A 20614-nucleotide genomic window follows, 5' to 3' on the forward strand; every position below is an offset into this window, starting at 1 on the left:
TTTACCTTAATTTTTATTGTATCGCAAGTTGAAGGTAATTTCAGGGTTGCCACTCGGTCAGGAAAAGTCAGGAAATCAGGAAAAGTCAGGAAAAATTTAAAAAAATTACAAAAGTCAGGAAAAGTCAGGAAAAAATAGGGGGTTTTGAAAAAAAGTCAGGAAAAGTCAGGAAATTTGATAAAATAAAAAAGTCAGATTTTGTCAGTTTAAATTTACAAAATTCCTTGTTTTCCAAAGCCTTCAAGCGGTAAAAGTTAATAAAAAGTCCTTTAAAGTCAGAAAAAAATTCCAAAATTTTCCTAGAAATTTACAAAAATATTTAATTTTATTTCCAATGCCTTCAGCTGGTATAAATTAGTAAAGTATCCTTTATTAAACTGCAAAATGTTCCTTATATGTCGTTTGTTTATCTAGATACATTTATGCTCGGATTTGCTAAAAAATTGTTTCTTTTTTCAGACAAGCTGTATTTATAAGGTAATAATACAGGTATTTTGCTGATAGAGCTGTTTATTACAAACATCAATCATACACAGATGGTTGAAGTGATGTACTGGAAGTTTAATGATATAATTCAGCAAAAAACTATTGTTTTTAACCTGTATTAAAGTTAGATTGGAAGCTTTATATAGCTAAAAGTGTTAGATTATGTATTTTAGAATAAGTTTAATTTAAAAGTTTGAATTAGAAAAGTCAGGAAAATTTTGGTAAAAAGTCAGGAAAAGTCAGGAAAATTTTCTCAGCTTGATGAGTGGCAACCATGTAATTTCAATTAGATTTAAAGAAAAAATAGAAATTTGTTTTAAGATAAGAAATTATAAAATGAATAAAAACTTTTATTACAAAAGAGATCTAGTAGTATAACATTTGTAATTAGATCTGACACTAAAAATTAAGGTAGTTATAAATAATAATAAAAAATCTAACAAGTAGTCTACTTTAACAGTCTACTAGTTAATTAAAAAACCGAAACAAAGTGTTTTGAACTTTGCTTAATTTAAAAATGTTTATTGCATCCAATGGCTTGATAATCAATGTGAAAAAAAAAAACTGAAGAGAATTATAAAGATAGTTTTTAGTTCAAACTAATTTAATATGTTCAAAACCTCTTTGGTTAATAGTTAAGTAATATTTATATTAAGAAACACTTTTTAAGTTGTTTAGACAAAACACTTTTTTATACATTCTTGTAAAACTATTTACATTCTTAAACCATGAAAAAAATAATCACTCAATAGTAACATATTGGAAATTAAGTGGATAGGATAAGCAATGTGTACAATGTTAAAATAACAAACTAAATTAAACTGTTCTTCTATTTCAATAACAACAACTAATACATGTTTATTTAAATAAAACAAAGAAGTCTAATTTATTGTATCTTTTGAAAAGCTCGATGAACAATGTCTCGAAATTTGGATTACAATTTATTTTCAACAGGCTTATTTGTTGTAAGTACAGATTAATTAAAGCAAACTTATATTTTTAAAAGCAAAGCTTAAAATAAGTAATAATATTTTTATTTTTTTACTGATTAAAAATAAATTATTAATCGAAATACGAATATTTTTTCTTCATAACAATACATGCTTAAGTTTTTAAAATTTAGATTATATTACAAACTAATATTTTATTACAACAACTGAAAAAGCAAACTGTTTTTAGACTAACAAACATTAAAACAAAAAGTAATTTATGATTCAGAAAAATATTAAAACATATTTTTTGTTAAACTTGTATGATAAAATACAATAAATAAAGAAAAGTAAATAAACTATGAAACTAAAATGTTTCGAAAAATGGGAATGTTTATGAGATACGTGACACCTCGTCATAAGAATAATACATACTAAGCTGACAGATTTGAAGTTTGTGCTGCTAAATTATTTTTAATGACAGAAAGTAGTTTGTCTTAATTTTAATAGTACCTATTGTACTTCTATGTACAAAAACATTAGCAGTAATATGCTATAAACTAAACTGATATTAAGTCTAAAAGTTTTAAGTTTTTGAAAAAAAAACTCCGAAACTAAAAAAGAAGTCTTAGTATGTATAAAATAGTTACTAAAAGAAAAAAAAATCTCTAGGGTACTTAGCTTGAAAGTAATCAAACTTATTATTAAATTATATATTACTAAACCAACTGTAATTCTCACTCAAAATAAAGTTTTTTGTTTTTTTTACAGTTAAACTACTTGTGTCTAAATACAAAATGAATTACGCTAAACTTAAATAACTTTTTAATTATATGCCTAATTCTGAGTATGCTGTTGACTGTTATAATTATTTTAACAATCTTCGTTCTTCTAAAAATCACTTAAATGTTTAAGATAAATTTAGTGCTTACTGTTACTTAAATATTTTCGCTATTTAAACAAAAAACTTATGCAGTATTTTTTAATTCAAAAAGGCTAATAAACTATAATTTAAATAAGTTGTGCAGAATTTAGAACACAATGTAAAAAAGTAAACAAATTAAGGAAATAAACAACTTTATACTCTCTAAATGTAATACTTTTACAACAAGTTCAAAAAAAAATCAAATTTTTATTTATTAAAAAATTTTAAAAACTGGTTACAAAACTTGGTTTTCTTAATAAGTTAGCTATCAATTTACTACTTTTTATACTTTTTAAAATAACCAAATTAGCTGCTAACAGAAGCAAATACTTTGTAAAACAAAGTGCTACCATAAAATTACAGCCATATAATGTTTTTTTTAATAACATACTTGTTATTTTAATATTTTAAATCAGGCAACAATTAAGACTAATAAAAATCAGTCTTAATTTGTATTTTACAGTAGTAAATGGTCAAAATATTTATTAAAATTTACCATCATTAATTCATAACAATGAGTTACTTTTAAATATATAAAATCTGAAACATATTAATGCTTCTTAAAGTTATTATTTTAAAAATAAATAATTTTTAATACAACTATAGTTTCTTTAAAATATATTCAATAGTTGCATAACTCTCTAGCGCTTCAAGTGTCTACGATTCGTTAACGTACGTTACTTTTGTAATAGGTGCATATATACCGTCCTTTGAGCTAAGAAAATATTCATTTATCAATATGTCAGGTCGTGGTAAAGGAGGAAAAGGTTTGGGAAAAGGAGGCGCCAAACGCCATCGCAAAGTTCTTCGTGATAACATCCAGGGTATCACCAAGCCCGCCATTCGCCGATTGGCTCGTCGAGGCGGTGTCAAGCGTATTTCAGGCTTGATCTACGAAGAAACTCGTGGTGTGCTAAAAGTATTCTTGGAAAATGTTGTTCGTGATGCAGTCACTTACACCGAGCATGCCAAGCGTAAGACTGTTACTGCTTTGGATGTCGTATACGCATTGAAGCGTCAAGGACGTACTCTGTACGGATTCGGAGGTTAATTTAATCAAACACCTCGGCTCTTTTAAGAGCCACCCAAATTAATATAAATATTTAGCGCTGTCAAAGTAGTAATTTAGTTTTCATTGCTAAGAGTACTTGTTAAAAGATTGCTTTAATTGAATGATTACTTATAGAAAGAGGAACTCTAAAAACGATTAAAAAATAAATTTGTTTTATTCTTTATCATTAAACTATACTCTTTACATAAATTAATACTTAAGTGACTTAAAAACAACTTTTTTAGCTGAAAAACTATTCTAAAAAAGCAACTGAATGACCATAAGCTTTTTTTAACTACTATGCTGCTGTTGATTAAACTAATTTGTTTCCATGCAAACGTAAAAAAGTGTATTTTTAAAAACAGCTAAAAGCTAGCTTATATAAAAATATCGTAAAATGTGGTTTAAACTACTTACGCTAACAGATTTATATCTTAGTGCTAAGAACAAAACAGTTTAGGTTATAATAACTATGATTAAAAATAAATTAACAAATCTAAAAACATAAAGTGTATTTTTAAATAAAAATTGTTTAACAGTAACTCTCATAGTTTAAAAAAAATTGATTAAAATTTTTTGTTTAAATTTTTTCTGCACTTCAAACTTTTGTTATTCATTATTCTAATACTAACTTAATAATTATAATTAAATTGCAAAAAATTATAAATACTAAAACGAATAATTGTACCTTGACTTTTTAAATTTTATAAGCTTTAAACTGGTTTTCAGCATATATTTTTATATACTAGTAAGAACAGTAAAAAAAGATTCAAAGGTTAAGAGCTTTTAGTTAATTAAATAACTTAAAAACTGTTTTTATAAGTAAGTTTTAAAAGTAGTAGTGAAATTTTTAAACAGATTTTTATTACATTCAATTCAATTATCATAATGCTTGTAAGCGTTAAAACAAAAAAAAAATAATAAAAAAAAAAGAATTTTAACTATTCAAAGCTTTGCTGCTGTTTAGATATGAAGTTTTAGTTTAATTATTTTTTTTGTCATATAGTTTTGTTGTCAGCTGTTTTATTTAATTTATAACTTATATTTTTGTAATTCTTATTTGTTTTATGTAGTTAATTGATTTTCGTAATTAAATTAATTTTATCAAAATATAAAACTAGAAACAAATAAATAATACTGTTTCTTTAAATTTTGCTAAAACGTTGTATGATATTCTTTGTTTATTTTTAAATTAAATTGATTTAAATATATTGAATACCTAAGTAAAAAGTGTTAAGTTTAAACTTTCTAAACTTAATTTTTTTCATTATTAAGCGAAGTATAACTAACTAAAAAATTAAATTAATCACAGTACATAATCTAATAAAAACTACAAAATAACTTGAAATAAATTAGTAAATATTTTGGTTTTTGATTACAAACTGTAAATATTATTAAATATAACTAATAAGCTTAATTTAATGCTTAAATTTAATATACTAATAACCTAATTTAAAATTAAATACTTAAAAAATTTTAAGTTTTCTTGGTAACAAGCAAGCACCTTGAGATACAAAAAACATTAGAAAAAAAGAAAATCAGAGTCACTAGTGGGCGTTACTAAAATTTCATTAGCCGAGGTTCGTAACGATTGGTACAAATAAAGAGTTTTAGCCAAATTTTATCATTCACCATCTATTAAAGCATCATGTCAGGACGCGGAAAAGGAGCAAAGTCAAAATCCAAGCCGAAGAGCCGTTCATCACGCGCTGGACTTCAGTTTCCAGTCGGTCGTATTCACCGTCTGCTGAGAAACGGTAACTACAGCGAACGTGTTGGTGCCGGAGCACCAGTCTACTTGGCCGCAGTATTGGAATATTTGAGCGCTGAAGTTCTCGAGTTGGCTGGAAATGCTGCTCGTGACAACAAGAAGTCCCGTATCATTCCCCGTCACCTTCAACTTGCCATCCGCAATGACGAAGAGTTGAACAAACTGTTGGGAGGAGTTACCATCGCTCAAGGAGGTGTGTTGCCAAACATCCAATCTGTTCTCTTGCCAAAGAAATCTAACGAAAAGAAAAAGTAACCGGTTTTATCAACCAGGTCCTTTTAAGGGCCACCTTTGGCATTTTAAAATTCGATTTAATAAAACGCTTAAAGTATAATCTATGCTAAGGCGGTAAAAATTATGTTAAGAAACGTTTTGATAATACCTAACTTTTTCCAATTACTTAAATCAAAGAAGTTTCTTTTTTTTATTTTTTTTTCTATAGCGCTCTAGCTGTAAATACAACAAATAAACTTAATTAAAGTAAAGTGCACTGCAAAAAAATTGTACACATTTTAAAGACTCGTTTCTTACAAGAACTATTAAAATAAATATATAAACTTTATATAATTAGTATAGAACTAAACTTTGTCTATTGTTGTAAACTTTCATCCTAAAAGAATTTAAAATAAATTTTAAATCCTGAAACATCAGGTTCTTAGATTTACACACTCGAAGAGAAAAAATTAAACATACTATTTTTTCTGAATTTGTTAATGTTATAAAAGTTTTTAGCTAAAACAAACAAACGAGCGTTTGTCTACGCTTATTTTTTTAATGCATGACTTTTACTTATCTATAGCTATATAAAGCGATATGTGCGACTAAATAAGTTATGTTGTTCAGCTAAAACTTTTTTTAAAGTTTTTAATGTATTGTTAAAAAACTATAAAAACTACACTAAAAAGTTTTATGTCGCTAACTATTTAAAAAAATGCTCCTATGAAAAGTTTCATTTAAACTGTTTGAACTGAGTAGCATTCTACATTTTTATAAATTAAGCTAAGTATTTTAAAATATTTTCAAACCGGAACGATTAAATAGTCTGTTTAAAATATCACAAAGCGCTCTGCTGCCGCTATTGTTTACATTAACTTTGACTAAGTTCGTAACAATGAAAATTTTTATAAATTTCTTAATGTTTTGATAAATTCAGTTATTCCATCATGGCCCATACCTAGCAAACTGCCCGCAAATCTACTGGAGTAAAAGTTCCCCGTAAGCAACTTGCCACCAAGGCTGCACGTAAAAGTGCACCAGCAACTGGAGGTGTTAAGAAGCCCCATCGTTACCGCCCAGGTACCGTTGCTCTTCGTGAGATCCGTCGCTACCAGAAATCGACTGAACTTTTGATCCGCAAACTGCCATTTCAACGTCTTGTGCGTGAAATCGCTCAAGATTTCAAGACTGACTTGCGTTTCCAAAGCAGTGCAGTCATGGCATTTCAAGAAGCTGCTGAAGCTTACTTGGTCGGACTTTTCGAAGACACTAACTTGTGTGCCATCCACTCAAAGAGGGTAACCATCATGCCCAAAGACATCCAACTTGCATCCGTAGTGAACGTGCTTAAATTATTCTTTGTGAACAGGCTCTTTTAAGAGCCACTTGTTCATGAACAATTAGAGGTTTTCATACATGTGTTCTAAATTTTGAATCTCAAAGAAATTTATTCTAAAACTAAACAGAAAACTTTTATACTTTAAATGTAATATGTATTCGTTCATAAGTGTGCTTTTAGTTATAAATTTCCTAATTAATATAGTTTGTTTTGTCTTTTATATTAAGATTAAATATTTCAAAACTTGTGAAAAGTTGTGTGATATACTTTGATATAGCTTGTTACAAATTAAAAGAAAGTTAAGTTACTGAACGAGTGACGTTGATTTTTCAATTTTTTTACCTATCTAAATTGTATCAGCTAAATGTTATAGTAAACCAACTCAGCTAACTAACGAAACAAGAAATGAATAAGTTTTATAAAACTTGTAGAAATTTTTGACTAAAAAGTGATAGCAGGTGTGTTTTGATAACTGTTACAATAAAAAGTTAAGGAAACTACCAACGCTTTCAAGCCTTTTCAAGCGGGAAGTTTAAACGCACAAAGTGCTCCTCTTATACTCTTTATTATCGTTTACTCTTTTTCGTTTGTGCTCAAGCGAAAATATCAAAAATTCTTAAACTCTCAATCATGTACAAAATGTCAATGTATTCTGAATCATTGGGACATTAATCGATAAAAAGTTTGACTTAACAGCCGCTTTAGGAATAAATATGATTTTTTTTTAAAGTTGAAAGCTTTGAAACTTATAACATTCATATATTTTAATTATATATGTTATATAATATAAATATAATTATCCTTAGAATTTCTTTTTTCTTTTTATGCTTGTCTATTTGATGTTATTTTTAAATAATTTTAAAACTTATTCTATTTAACAACATTTTGTACAAAACTATTATCAAAGTATAATATATTTAGTCATTATATAAGACGACAATGTGTTTCCTCAATTTTTTATTCAGTTTGGATTGAATTCTAAACCTAACATTGTAATAAAGTTATTTTTGATTATGAATATATGCAATTATGAATAATTTACTTAAAAAATATTGATAATAATTTTATTTAATAAATGACTTTCAAAAAACTACTGAATAGTTAGTATACTTGAAACTATGTTTAATTAACAAAACTTATTTGTTTTAGTTTCTGTTTCTCGTTAAAAAAGTTAAACTTTGTACAAACTAAATAATATTGAAAGAAAGATTTAAATTATAAAAAGGAAATTTTTTTTTTTTTTAAGTTTCAGTTTAAAGTATTGAGTAACTTTTTAGTTATAAATAAAGTCGCAACTTGCTTTTGAACAACAACTGAAGAAAATAGTACTCAGTTTCAACTTTCAAATTAAATATATTTTCGTATCTTCAATACGCTAATTTGTCATTGCAGTTAAATATATAGTTTTCAAACTTCTTATACAAAAAGTTTTTTAAATACTGTTTTTGATAATAAATTGCTAATACTTTTATAAATACCTTAACAAAAGCTAATACTTTCTTGTCTTTTTTCACAAAAATAGTAAGTCGAATTTTGTTCTATTAATATGGGTACTTTAAAGGACTTATAACACTTAAAATTTTCTCCCATTCAAAAATGAGAGCCGTAATGTAAAATTTAAGATCGGTTTATGATTGAATAAGTAATTATTAACTCTACATTAAATGTGTTTGTTGCTTGACTTTATTAAAAAGTTTGATATAGAGTGTTTAATATAAAAGAATATAAAAATTTACTTAAGAAGTAGCCAAAGACCAATGTAGTTATGAATAATTAATTAAACAAAACTTTTACAAAAAAAAGAAAAAACTTTGATTTAAGTTTTTTACTTGCATGGTGATTTTGGCGACTTATATAAAAATTAGCTATCAAATTGCTCCTAAAAACAAAAGTGCTAAAGGCAAGACAAAGTGAGAGATAATAAAGATAAAAAGACGAGCTTTCTGCAGGTTTTAAAATTTCCCGCTCAACTAAGTTAATAAGTGCTTGTAACTTTACTAAAAAAATTACGGCTGTTTAAAAAATTTTTAAATAATTTTGTTAGTTTAAATTTCTACATATTTTTTTAAATGTTAAGATTTTATATCATTAGTAAACAGTTTATTTTTTCTACTAAACGCTTTTTATTTGTATTTGTTAGGCATATGTCTAAAAAACATTTTCAATGCATGTACTAAATATAGCTAAACTTTTAAAAACTTGTTTTAAGTTAATTTATATTTTTAGATGTTATTTATTTTTCTAATATAGTATATTAATAACATAATAATGCGTTAAGTCCAATGAAAATGGAATAAACTGGAAAATGAAAACCACTTTTTTGGTACGCAATATTTAATTGTTTACCGTTTTTGACTGCCAAATATACTTTTATAATAAACATATTTAGCACATAAATGCATAATGTTGCATGTTTTTTAATTGTAAGTTAATCTTTTACAAATTTCGTAAGGTTGTTTATATTTAATGAGCAGAAAAACTATTAAGTATTGCGTTCAACAGCAGTTGTTTTATGTTTAACAAAGAAATAACTTTATCAAACAAAAAACTTTTTCGTCAAGTATTTTCGTAATGGTTTATATTAAACTTGAAACATTTTCAATGTTCATGATAGTCATAGTTTTAGCTTTTCAAAGCTCAAATATATAGATTAAGTTTGTAGTTTGCAAGTTATAGAATTTTTCTTTAAATAAATGTAAAACGCGATAAAATTTAAGAAGGTTTTTACTTTTTACTTTATTTTGTTAATAAAACTTTATCCTAATATTATTTTGATTACCCTAATTACATCCCACACAAAATATTTTGGGGTACTTTTCTTATGCAAAGCTTATATTCCAAAAAATTATTTATGTTTATTAAACACCGTTGAAACTACTTTTCACTTCTGATAATGTGTTCTTAATCAGCTTGCATGTTAGAAAATTTGATAATCGTGTTAAACATAGCTAAAACTTTTTTTTTTTAAATAAACTGTAAACTTACAGTTGTGATATTGTGCACATAACGTTGTATTACGGTTGTGTATTCTAAAAAAACAATTAATAAAATTTCTGGTAATTTTAGTAAATGTATGATTTGTTTTTACACAGCAGCTTCAAAATTTGCATTGATTAGTAAACCAGTTTTAGTTTTTATTTCTTACTCAAAAAAAAATTAATTTTTTTAACCTGAAAATAGTGAAAAAAAAAGGAGAAAACTAAAAATTGTAAAGTTTAAAACCTTTTATAGTTTTAGTTTAAAGTGTTGTGAAAGTTTTTAGTTTTTAATAAAGTCACAAGTGGCTTCCGAACAATAATTGAATAAAGTTTTTTTTAGTTTCAACTTTTTAATGAATATGTATTAGTAACTTCAATAGCGATAAATTGTCTTCGTAATTAAGTGATTAGTTTTCAAACTTTAGATAATAACAATAAAACTGTTTCTAACAATAAATTATTAAACTTTTCGAAAGCGAATACTTTTTTGTCAATTTTTACATCAATAGTAAATCAAAACTTTTCTATACAGGGTAGACTAAGTGATTTATAACACTCAAAAGTTTCACCCCATCAAAAATCAGAGTAACTATGTTGAAATTAGAATTGATATAAGAAAATATAAGTATTTATTACTTGCACATTAAACATATTCACTGTTTTATCAGTTTTATTAAAGGTTGATAGTAAAAAAAAAACTACTATAGACTAACCCAAGACCAAAGTAATAATTACTTTGATTTTAAAACCAGTTTTTTTATTAAAAGCATTAAGTACAGTTTTAGTGTTTCTTTGGTGACTCAGATAAAAGTTAGCTATCAAATTGCTCTTAAAAAAACAACTGATAAAGGCAAAATAAATTGAGAGATAATAAAGAGCAAAAGACGAGCTTTCTGCAGGTTTTAAAATTTCCCGTTCAACTCAATTCATAAGTGTTTGTAACTTTTCTTAACATTTTCTGTTGGTTTTTAAATTTATATAAGTATTTTTTATTAGGTGAAATTTAAGTATATTTTATCTTAACAAGCATGGCCCATTGGAAAACTAAAACCACTGTTTTTGTACGCAATAGTTTATTGAATAACTGTTTTTTACTGTCAATTTTACATTGTCAAAATATGTTTATTGTAATAACATCTAAGACATAAATACATAACTTTGTATGCTTTTAATTGTACACTAGTCTTTTACAGACTCTGTAGAGCTGTTTATATTTCATGAGCAGCAAAACACCGTAGCCAATAAAGTATTACGTACAAAAACAGCTGTTTTTATATTAATTAGAATTTTTTATTTAAGTAAGTAGTTTTCTAAGTAGTTTTTTTCCAACTATTTCAAAATTAGTTTATCTGAACTTTGAACATTGTAAACCAATCATAACGTTAAGTTTTTTTTTGATTTGAAAGTTAATATCGTTAGTTTCTTATTTAAATTGAAGGTCAAATGCGATAAAACTTAATCAGTTTTTTTTCCCATTCTATTGTTTAAATGAAAAATATAACCTTGATTATTTTTGTATTATGTCTAACACAGGGGTCGGCAGGCAGTTGGTGCTCGCGGGCCAAATTTCAAGTTTCAAAAAACTTCGCGGGCCGCAATTTTGGTTTTAGTTACATTTAAATAATCTTCTGGTTTTAGTTTTAGTCACACTTTTAGTTAACTTTTATTAAGTTTAATATTTGCTTTTATTTTTACATAGACTATTTATTTAAAAAAAAAAAGGATTTACATTTACATTGACTAATACATTTAATTCTTAATAAACTACGTACTATTTTTTTCAGTTAATAGTTAAACTTAATATTTACTTATATTTTTATAAAAACCAAGCTTGAATTACTTTATGAGTGACTTTTATACATTCTTTTATGTTATCAACTAGTTATTCATATAAAAAACTGTTAATTATTGAAAATAAATTATAAGTTTTTAAAAGTTTGCACTCTTTTAAAAATTCAGTAATTAGTTTACATAAAAAAAAAACCTATTTGTATTGAAGAAACCTAAAACTTTTTTACATAATTATTGCTCGAACTCTTTATTACTAATTAACTAGTCTTTTACATAGTTGTCACTTTAACAACTAAAAATGTTTGAGTAATATAAAACCAGTCTAAGTTTACTAAAAGTTAAAAAAGTTTAAAAATTGCTGTTTATCAAGCATAAATAACTAACTAAAATATTACCATTATTAAAATGTACAAAATATGTACGTAGCCTAGAATAAATTACAATAAATAAATTACACTACAATCATAAAACTATTATGAGTATTGATAGATTTACTTAAAGTACTTGAAAAATAAATTTCACACAGACCTGAGTTTTTAACAATGTCTTAAAGAGGTTTAATTTAGTCTGAGTACACAAATTTCTAAACTAGGCATTTTTTTTTGCAACCCTATTTATAACAAAGTTAACAAAAAAAAAACGAAGTTTATTAACACATTAAATATAAACAAAAAAATAAACGTTATAAGTCAGCTTGAATGTATATTTAAGTTTTTTTAATATTTATAATGAAAAAATGAAAAACTATTAACCCTTAAATAAAAAGAAGTTTTTTTTTCAGCATTATAACAAATCTTCATCGCAATAAAAATTTTGCATTTATAAATAGTAAATGTGAAATATAAGACGAACTATAAAAATATAAAAACGTTGGTTAGGAGTTATTGCAAGAAACGAAAAAATGCTTACGTCAGTTTTAACAAAGCGCATGATTATCTTCAGTAACTACAGACTGATCATAAATTTTTTTTAAGGCATTTATAAAGTAGCAAAAGTAATTAATAAAAAGGAGATACCGTTTGAACTGAAAACATTTTAAAACATTTGTTTTAGCAACTTAACTTGGTACTACAAAAAAAAAAAACAAGTTATCTATGAAATGTGGTGCCATATAATGACACTTGAAACAATGTCAAAACTTTTGGAGTTTCAGATAAACGAACCTTTGAAACATAAAACTAATAACAGATTTTGACTTTTTAGATGCAAATAAAACCCACAGACAATTTTTTTTTCTACAATTTTTTGACCTTCAAAAGTTATAGATTAAATTTAGATTCTAAAAAACTTACACAAAAAAAATTAAGTTAAAGTCTAACACACATTTACAATCAAAGTTTTCTGCGTGCAATAGCTTGATTGAAGTTGTTTTTTTTTTTGTAAATTAAGTTGTATCCTAAGTTATCAAATAACGCAAAAAATGGTAAAAGAATTAATAATGAAATTATTGAAGGGAAGGATCATTTGAATCACATACAAAAAAATTATATTGTTCATTTCTGCATCTGTAGCTTTAAAAGAAAAAAACATTTAAAACTCTTTTTTTTTTAATCTCAATTTCCAGGTTTTTGTAAGCAAATTGTCAAATTCAAGGTATTACGTCAACACTGATTGTTCACACTTATAAATTAGTATAAATAATATTTCAAAGTATAGCAGCTGCAAAACTTTAAATATATTATAATCATAACCACAACTGTGAGTATAACAAAACATAAATCATAAGTTTGTTTGCCACTCTTCAAAGCAAAAAAGTTTTGAATGAGTGCCAAAAACTAGCCTGATAACTTAGATTTAAAATTTAGAACAAAAAAAGCAATTCAAGGTATATACTAAAATAATGTCTAAATTAGACTGAAATTTGAAAAATATTCAATGACTGACTTAGTCAAATATTGTGGCAAAGTTAAGTTGCTTAATTGCTTGAATTTGAACTATTTTATTTTGATTAACAACTTTTAAATTTATTAAATTAACCATCACTAAATATAATATACCTTAAATACGTAGTTACAAAAATAGCATATATGTATATTAGGGTGGAAAGCAAAGAAATAAATTCGATCTACCAAAAACTTTTGTTTGAAAAATGAAACTGTATACCTACCAATTTACATAACATATAAATTTTTATTTCTGCATATATACTGTTTTAAAAGTGTTTGTAAACACTAAGATTTTCAAGTAGAAAAAAAATTATATATATGATTAAACTTCACTAAATCTAACTTAATTATTTAAAAAAATTGTTTAAAAAATGGTTCTAAACATCTGTGTACATTGGTGTTTATAGCAATTAATTTAAATTGCACACAATCCTTCTGAAATTTAATATGTTTTAAATGGAAAATAAAATAAACCTATTTATTATTATGCTATTTCAAATGTTTTTGTGCACACTAAAATATAAATTACTGTGATAAAACATTTATTAAAGAATTTAGGTACTGATTACATGTTAAACAAAATACCTGAACTATACAGAAAGAAATTTTAGTTAAGTACTGTACATTACATGGAAAGCATTTGCGTTTAGTTTGTTATATAAATAGCTAAATATATGTTAAATAAACAACCTACTGCATCCAAGCACTTCTTTTTTCAGCTAAAAATTTACAGATGCAATAAGAAAGTTATTGTGAAACTGATAGAAAATCACTTGTCAAATGCTAATCTGTCTTTTTAACAATTTCAAGTCAAAGCAATATAGTTTCTTAATTGTTTTAAAATGTTATTAAGGTACTTAAAACGATATTAATTAATCTGAACCAAATTCCCGAAAAAAAATTCACCAAAATTTATTTTTGCTCAGCGGGCCACATTTAGTAGCTCGCGGGCCGCAGAAATTTCTCTCGCGGGCCGCATTCCATTCAAAAAAACAACGTGCTCGCGGGCCGCAGATTTACCCTTCGCGGGCCGCATTTGGCCCGCGGGCCGCAGTTTGCCGACCCCTGGTCTAACATAAAATCTTTTAATATACTGTTCTCGTGCAAAAACTAATATTTTTAACGAAAATGTTTATATTTATTGAAAACCCTTGAACTACCTCTTACTTTTGATAATGTTCTCTCACACAGCTTTCACGTGTTAGTAAATTTGATAAACGTATTTAATGTCGGTGAAACTGTTTTAAATTTTAGATAACCTTCAAATTTTTGATATTACGAACAAAACGTTGTACGTTACATTTGTGTATTTCAAAATAAAAAAAATTAAAGTTTTTATTAATTTCATTAAAGTTATGACCGTTTGTTACACATAAAATTCGAGAATTATAAATTTTTTAATCATTGTTATGTAAAACGGTAATAATTCGATTAAAATTTATGTTTAAAAAACGATATATAAATTAAATGCTTGAAATTGCCATATTAAAAAAAAAGTTATTAAACTTTAAATAAATCTTAATGTTTTCATAACGTTGAATTTATACTTAAGGAACTAGTTTGGTAAATAGTAATTAGCTTTACTTTTTGTGGTAGAAATGATATATACAAAAACAGTAAGTTTTGGAAATCATAAGTCCATAAAATAGGTTACAAAATTTTTAATGACAATATATTTTTACGGAAAAATACTTTAGGTTCGGTAAGGTCGAAAAGTTGGGTTTTGGTTTTTAATTAAAAAAATACATGCAGATAAAAAAGTAACTTTGTTTGAAAGTAAATCCTTTTTAGCTTGTAATTGCGGATAGCCTGTTTTATAATTTATTCGATACAAACTTTTTTTATATATGACATGAAAAAAATTTAAATTTAGTTTTACAAAAATACAGCTGGCCGCGTAAGGCCTTTTCGTGTAGCAAAAAAAACTTTTTGATAAATTTTGCCTATCACTCTTACATGTCTGTCGATCTCCACTTTTAACATATATTTTGATATCGATGCAAGAAAATGTAGATAACATACAGAATATATTTGTTTACAAATACTTTATTATACAATTAAGACAAAATTAGATATTTTTTTATACTAAGGTAATAAAGTATGTGAGTTAATTAAATTTTAAAATATACCTTACTTTTTGAGTACTTTATAAATAGTACTGTTTATTGAAAGATAAAAGAAAAGCGTTCAAAAATTCTAAGATCCTGGTGTACGAAAAAACCTTTCAGTTATCGAGTCGTACAACAAATCGTAAGTTTATAATCTATTAAGAGCTAAAAAGAATCAGTTTATATTTTAATTAAAAATTTAAAACTAGTTTTCAAAATTTAAAGTTTTAAAACTTAAATTAACAAAACAAGCGACAACAAAGAAAAAAGAAAAAATATTAACGAAAATTAACTAGATAACGCATGCACTTAAAAAAAATATATTTAAAATGTACTCCAACATTTTCTAATAGCATACAAACAACATTAGAGCCTAAGCCTAAAATTAAAAAAAAATTAAAGTACAAATATTTAAAGACCTAAAAAGTTTAACTTTTTTTTATAAAACAAATAAATTGTCCTCTTAGAAACATTAAAATACTTAAAAGATAGGTTTCAACTTCTACAAAGAAGCTAAAGATATGCTCAAGTTTTTTTAATTTGAATTTTATCAGCGTTTTATCATATTAAGTAAAATATTGTTTTTTTTTAATAACATGATTGAAACAGTTAAAAAAGTCTATGATTTGAACAACAAAAAAAAAATTAAAACTTATTTTAAATTATGATATATATGTTGTAAATAAAAAACGATAAACTAAAACTTAAGTGACATTTTTGATTAACCAAGTTTAAAAATCTGTAAATAACACATTTAAACTTGTCATTTTTTTATTGATCATATCAATGATTTGTACAATTACTAAATATTTAAACTAGTTCTATGTATGAAGTTGTACGCTGTACAATCATACAATGGGTATTTTTAGATGTTTAGGAAGTTTTATTTTATAGTACTTTCTTTGCAAAATATATAAAAGTACCTTTATACTATTAATCTGTCATTTTATAAAGATATTAAAATAATAAATTAATACTTATAGGTAAATAGTTACTGAGGTGGTCAACTTCTCAAAAAGAAGTTTTTGAAACAGCAGTCTTTTTTAGTTTTTTTTTAATTTTTTCAACTTCAAAAAATACACAGTATAATTTATTTTTGCGTTTTTAAAATCTAACAGTAATAGAGTTTTAAATCTTGTTTATACTATTATTCAAACATTCAAATACTTTAAATCATGTATAAACAATATTTATAAAATAAATGTAGTCCTTTCTCAAGCCTTTTTTGTAGTAAAATTGAAAAAACATTTTTTTTTGTTATTACAATTACTCAAAGTTTAATTTTCTACAAAAAATTTTAAATTCAATTTTTCAAAAGAACTTTTATCGATCAAAAGAGTTAATAAGAATTTGTAGATATATTTATGCATAATTTATATTTTTAAGTTTTTTTTAAATTTTATAATATTGTATTTAAGTTAATTGTCTGAATTAAAAAAAGGCTTGTTTATGCTATATGAATAAAAATAATAACTAAACTTAAATTCTTAATGACATAAATTTTATTAACACAAGTATTAAAATTAATTTATATTTTGCAATTGTTTATAGCCAGAATTACATAACTATTTCTAATAAGTCACAAAATTTACATTTGTACATAATATAGTTTAGCTTAAAAAGAGTTTACTCGATATTATGTGTTTGATATAAAGCAGTTAAATTGATAGTCAATTGTAGAAATAAGTTAAGCACCTACAATAAAATAATTTTTATAAGTTGAAGGTATTAACATATAAGATTTAAAACTTAGCTTAAAAAGCATTAAACGAATAAAATGCTTGCAAAACAGTTCGAGCAGAAATTTCTAAAAGTTTGAGTAGTCCTCATTATTTTCCCAACTTTATTGTGTTTTTAACGGCTGTATTTACAAGACATTTTTTTCTTAATTATCTCGTTTAAAGAAATCTTAACACTAGATGGCTTGTCTATGTTTCTACGCGGTTCGTAACGCTCGCATCAATGTATAAAATCCGTCGCATATGCGACAATCCCATTATTCATCATCAATATGTCAGGTCGTGGTAAAGGAGGAAAAGGACTAGGAAAAGGAGGCGCCAAACGCCATCGCAAAGTTCTTCGTGACAACATCCAGGGTATCACCAAGCCCGCCACTCGCCGATTGGCTTCGTCGAGGCGGTGTCAAGCGTATTTCAGGCTTGATTTACGAAGAAACTCGTGGAGTGCTGAAAGTATTCTTGGAAAATGTTGTTCGTGATGCAGTGACTTATACCGAGCATGCCAAGCGTAAGACAGTCACCGCTTTGGATGTTGTATATGCATTGAAGCGTCAAGGACGTACTCTGTACGGATTCGGAGGTTAAATAAATCTAACAACTCGGCTCTTTTAAGAGCCACCTAATTCAGCTATTTATTTATTTGTGTTAATATTATTTTAAATTTTTTTGAAATTGGTTAAAATAGCATTTTGACTTCTACCAAAAACACAGTATTATTGGTATCACATTATATTCTATGTACAGAAATTTTGATTTTTTTTGTTAATTATTAACTTTCAAGATGTTATAAATCTTTTTATATATAAAACTGCTTTATTTTTAGTCACATGGTAGATGATTTTATTTAGTTTTACAACACTTATTTCAACTAAGTTAATTTTATACTTTTTGCAATCTAAATAACGAAAGAAAACTACATATAAACGAGAGTACAAAATTTATTTAGCACTAGTGGGCGTAGCTAACTTTTTCTAGACGAGGTTCGTAACTGTACAATATATATCTAAACTTCCCTCTGTTATAAACAATCACCATGGCAGCATCTAAAGGTAGCAAAAAGGCAGTAAAGAACGTCCCAGCTGACGGCAAGAAGAAGCGCAGGGCTCGCCGCAAGGAAAGCTTCAGCATCTACGTGTACAAAGTGCTCAAGCAAGTACACCCCGACACTGGAATTTCCAGCAAGGCCATGAGCATCATGAACTCTTTCGTCAATGACATCTTCGAGCGCATTGCCGCTGAAGCCTCACGCTTGGCTCACTACAACAAGCGTTCAACCATCAGCAGTCGCTAAATTCAAACTGCTGTTCGTCTGTTGTTGCCCGGTGAGTTGGCTAAACACGCCGTCTCTGAAGTTACCAAAGCAGTCACCAAGTACACCAGCTCAAAATAAATGTTTTATTTCAAACCAGGCTCTTTTAAGAGCCACCCAAAAGTATTGAACAACTTAAATCAAGTTTGTAAACGGTTTAATAAATATTTAGCAATATTATGCTTCCTATATAAATGTACATAATGCTTTTATGTAACCTAGACTAGAAATTTTTTTTTGAAAACTTACTTTTTAGTTTATGTTAAGATTCTTTCTTATTTACATTTTGTTAAAACATGCATTGTTTTATTTATTTTAGAAGCCGTATGAAAAACTAAAAGCTAATTAAGAATGTCAAAAAGCTCCCAAATCACAGTTTGACCGTTAGTGGGCGCTAAAACATTTACATTAGCCGAGGTTCGTAACGACTAGTACATATAGCTAATTTTTAGAAGTTTTGTTATACATCATTTCATCATGTCAGGACGCGGAAAGGGAGCAAAGTCAAAATCCAAGCCAAAGAGCCGTTCATCACGCGCTGGACTTCAGTTTCCAGTCGGTCGTATTCACCGTCTGCTGAGAAACGGTAACTACAGCGAACGTGTAGGTGCCGGAGCACCAGTCTACTTGGCTGCAGTATTGGAATACTTAAGCGCTGAAGTTCTCGAGTTGGCTGGAAATGCTGCTCGTGACAACAAGAAGTCTCGCATCATTCCCCGTCACCTTCAACTTGCCATCCGCAATGACGAAGAGTTGAACAAACTGTTGGGAGGAGTTACCATCGCTCAAGGAGGTGTGTTGCCTAACATCCAATCTGTTCTCTTGCCAAAGAAGACCGCAAAGAAAGCTTAAGTTTCTTTGAAACGAAAAGCAGGTCCTTTTTAGGGCCACCCTAAAAGAGTTCAAGTGTTTTAAATTTTTAATTTAGACAAGTTTTCTAGTATTTCTTAATGAAGTTAATGATTATTAGAACTAAAGTTTTAGTATGAGATTTTGTTTACTTTAAATGAACACTTTAAGTTTATTAACTGGTTAGTTTTAAACTTTTTTTTTAACAGAAACAAATTAGAGAACGTGTTAGTTGTTGTATTTCAACACTCAAGCAGAAGTCAGTTTACACATGTTGTAACAATTATGTAAAGTTTCAGGCAACTTTAAATATTTTCAGAATAAAAATCAGTTTTTATGCCAACTAATTATTAAGTAATTTCATAATTTTACACATAATATATGAAAAACAAGTGATTTTTTATTTTAATACTAGTGCGTATTTGGTTATTTTTTTTTAGAGTTTAAAACTACCGGTTGCGACTTATAAAGTTTTGGAATGGTTTCATGTGATTTAATTACCAAAAGTGTATTATAGTAAAGAAAAACAGTTAATGCCATTTTAAGCGGCAAAGTATGAATTACTTAACTGAGCGTAATTTACTCTTTTTTTTATCTCACTTTATTTTGATCTAACGTTCTTCAATTTGGCGCACTCGCTTAAATTTAACTTTCCTCCACATAGTTAGTTTCTTGCTTTATCACATTAAAAATAGTGAGAGTATGGCTAGTATTATACACGTATGACACATTGCTCAAATAAAAAATTGTTGAGTAAAATAAAGCTTGTAAATACTTAAAACGTAAATTTATTAGAACGTGATACTTTAAAAATTACTTTTATATGCTACTTATACACTGCTTGCATTAAACTTATAGTACTTTAATATATAAATTCGGTAAAATACATTAACAACTGTTTTATTGTCTAATAATTTTATTAGTTTTTTACGGCTATTTCTAAACTTAAATGTTACAAAAATGAAAAAAAAAAAGAATATTGTGATTTTTATACGGTTAAGGTAAATTGGTTATAACAAATTCACAAAACAAAGTTAACAGTAAAGTATGTATATACTTCGAGAATAAATTTACAAATATTTTTTTAAGATAAAACACAGATTTTAAATCTACGAACTGGTAAAAATCTAGTTATATGAGATGAGTTTATAAAGTTTTAAAAAAACATTAAAAAAAAAAATTACTACTTTCAGTATACTTTACGCAAACGTTCATTATTTTTTAAAAACAATTTATT

The 20614-nt window shown here is 26.3% G+C and overlaps 4 protein-coding genes and 1 pseudogene across 4 annotated transcripts; all 5 read left to right on the forward strand.

Annotated features, from left to right (window-relative positions):
* The first annotated feature begins 3079 nt into the window (after positions 1-3079).
* On the forward strand, positions 3080-3391 carry LOC145828731 (histone H4). The gene has a single exon (XM_082936486.1). The coding sequence runs from the start codon at positions 3080-3082 to the stop codon at positions 3389-3391; it is 312 nt and encodes a 103-aa protein (XP_082792612.1).
* Positions 3392-5039: 1648 nt separating this feature from the next.
* Positions 5040-5417, forward strand: LOC145829393 (histone H2A). Its single transcript, XM_082937170.1, has one exon. It carries the CDS (start codon positions 5040-5042, stop codon positions 5415-5417), a length of 378 nt encoding a protein of 125 aa, XP_082793296.1.
* A 102-nt stretch (positions 5418-5519) lies between these two features.
* Positions 5520-6757, forward strand: LOC145828733 (histone H3-like). The gene is made up of 2 exons (XM_082936487.1): positions 5520-5531; positions 6341-6757. The coding sequence occupies exons 1-2, from the start codon at positions 5520-5522 to the stop codon at positions 6755-6757; spliced, it is 429 nt and encodes a 142-aa protein (XP_082792613.1).
* An 11495-nt stretch (positions 6758-18252) lies between these two features.
* Positions 18253-18609, forward strand: LOC145828734 (histone H2B 7-like; annotated as a pseudogene).
* Positions 18610-19005: 396 nt separating this feature from the next.
* Positions 19006-19380, forward strand: LOC145830243 (histone H2A-like). The gene has a single exon (XM_082938175.1). It carries the CDS (start codon positions 19006-19008, stop codon positions 19378-19380), a length of 375 nt encoding a protein of 124 aa, XP_082794301.1.
* Positions 19381-20614: the final 1234 nt, after the last annotated feature.

The sequence above is a fragment of the Thalia democratica genome, chromosome 2, assembly GCF_965202585.1.
Source record: "Thalia democratica chromosome 2, ktThaDemo2.hap1.1, whole genome shotgun sequence".
NCBI lineage: Eukaryota > Metazoa > Chordata > Thaliacea > Salpida > Salpidae > Thalia > Thalia democratica.

Bases quoted from the DNA above. Each gene is read 5' to 3' on its own strand.
- LOC145828731 (XM_082936486.1), top strand. From the start codon at position 3,080: ATGTCAGGTCGTGGTAAAGGAGGAAAAGGTTTGGGAAAAGGAGGCGCC.
- LOC145829393 (XM_082937170.1), top strand. From the start codon at position 5,040: ATGTCAGGACGCGGAAAAGGAGCAAAGTCAAAATCCAAGCCGAAGAGC.
- LOC145830243 (XM_082938175.1), top strand. From the start codon at position 19,006: ATGTCAGGACGCGGAAAGGGAGCAAAGTCAAAATCCAAGCCAAAGAGC.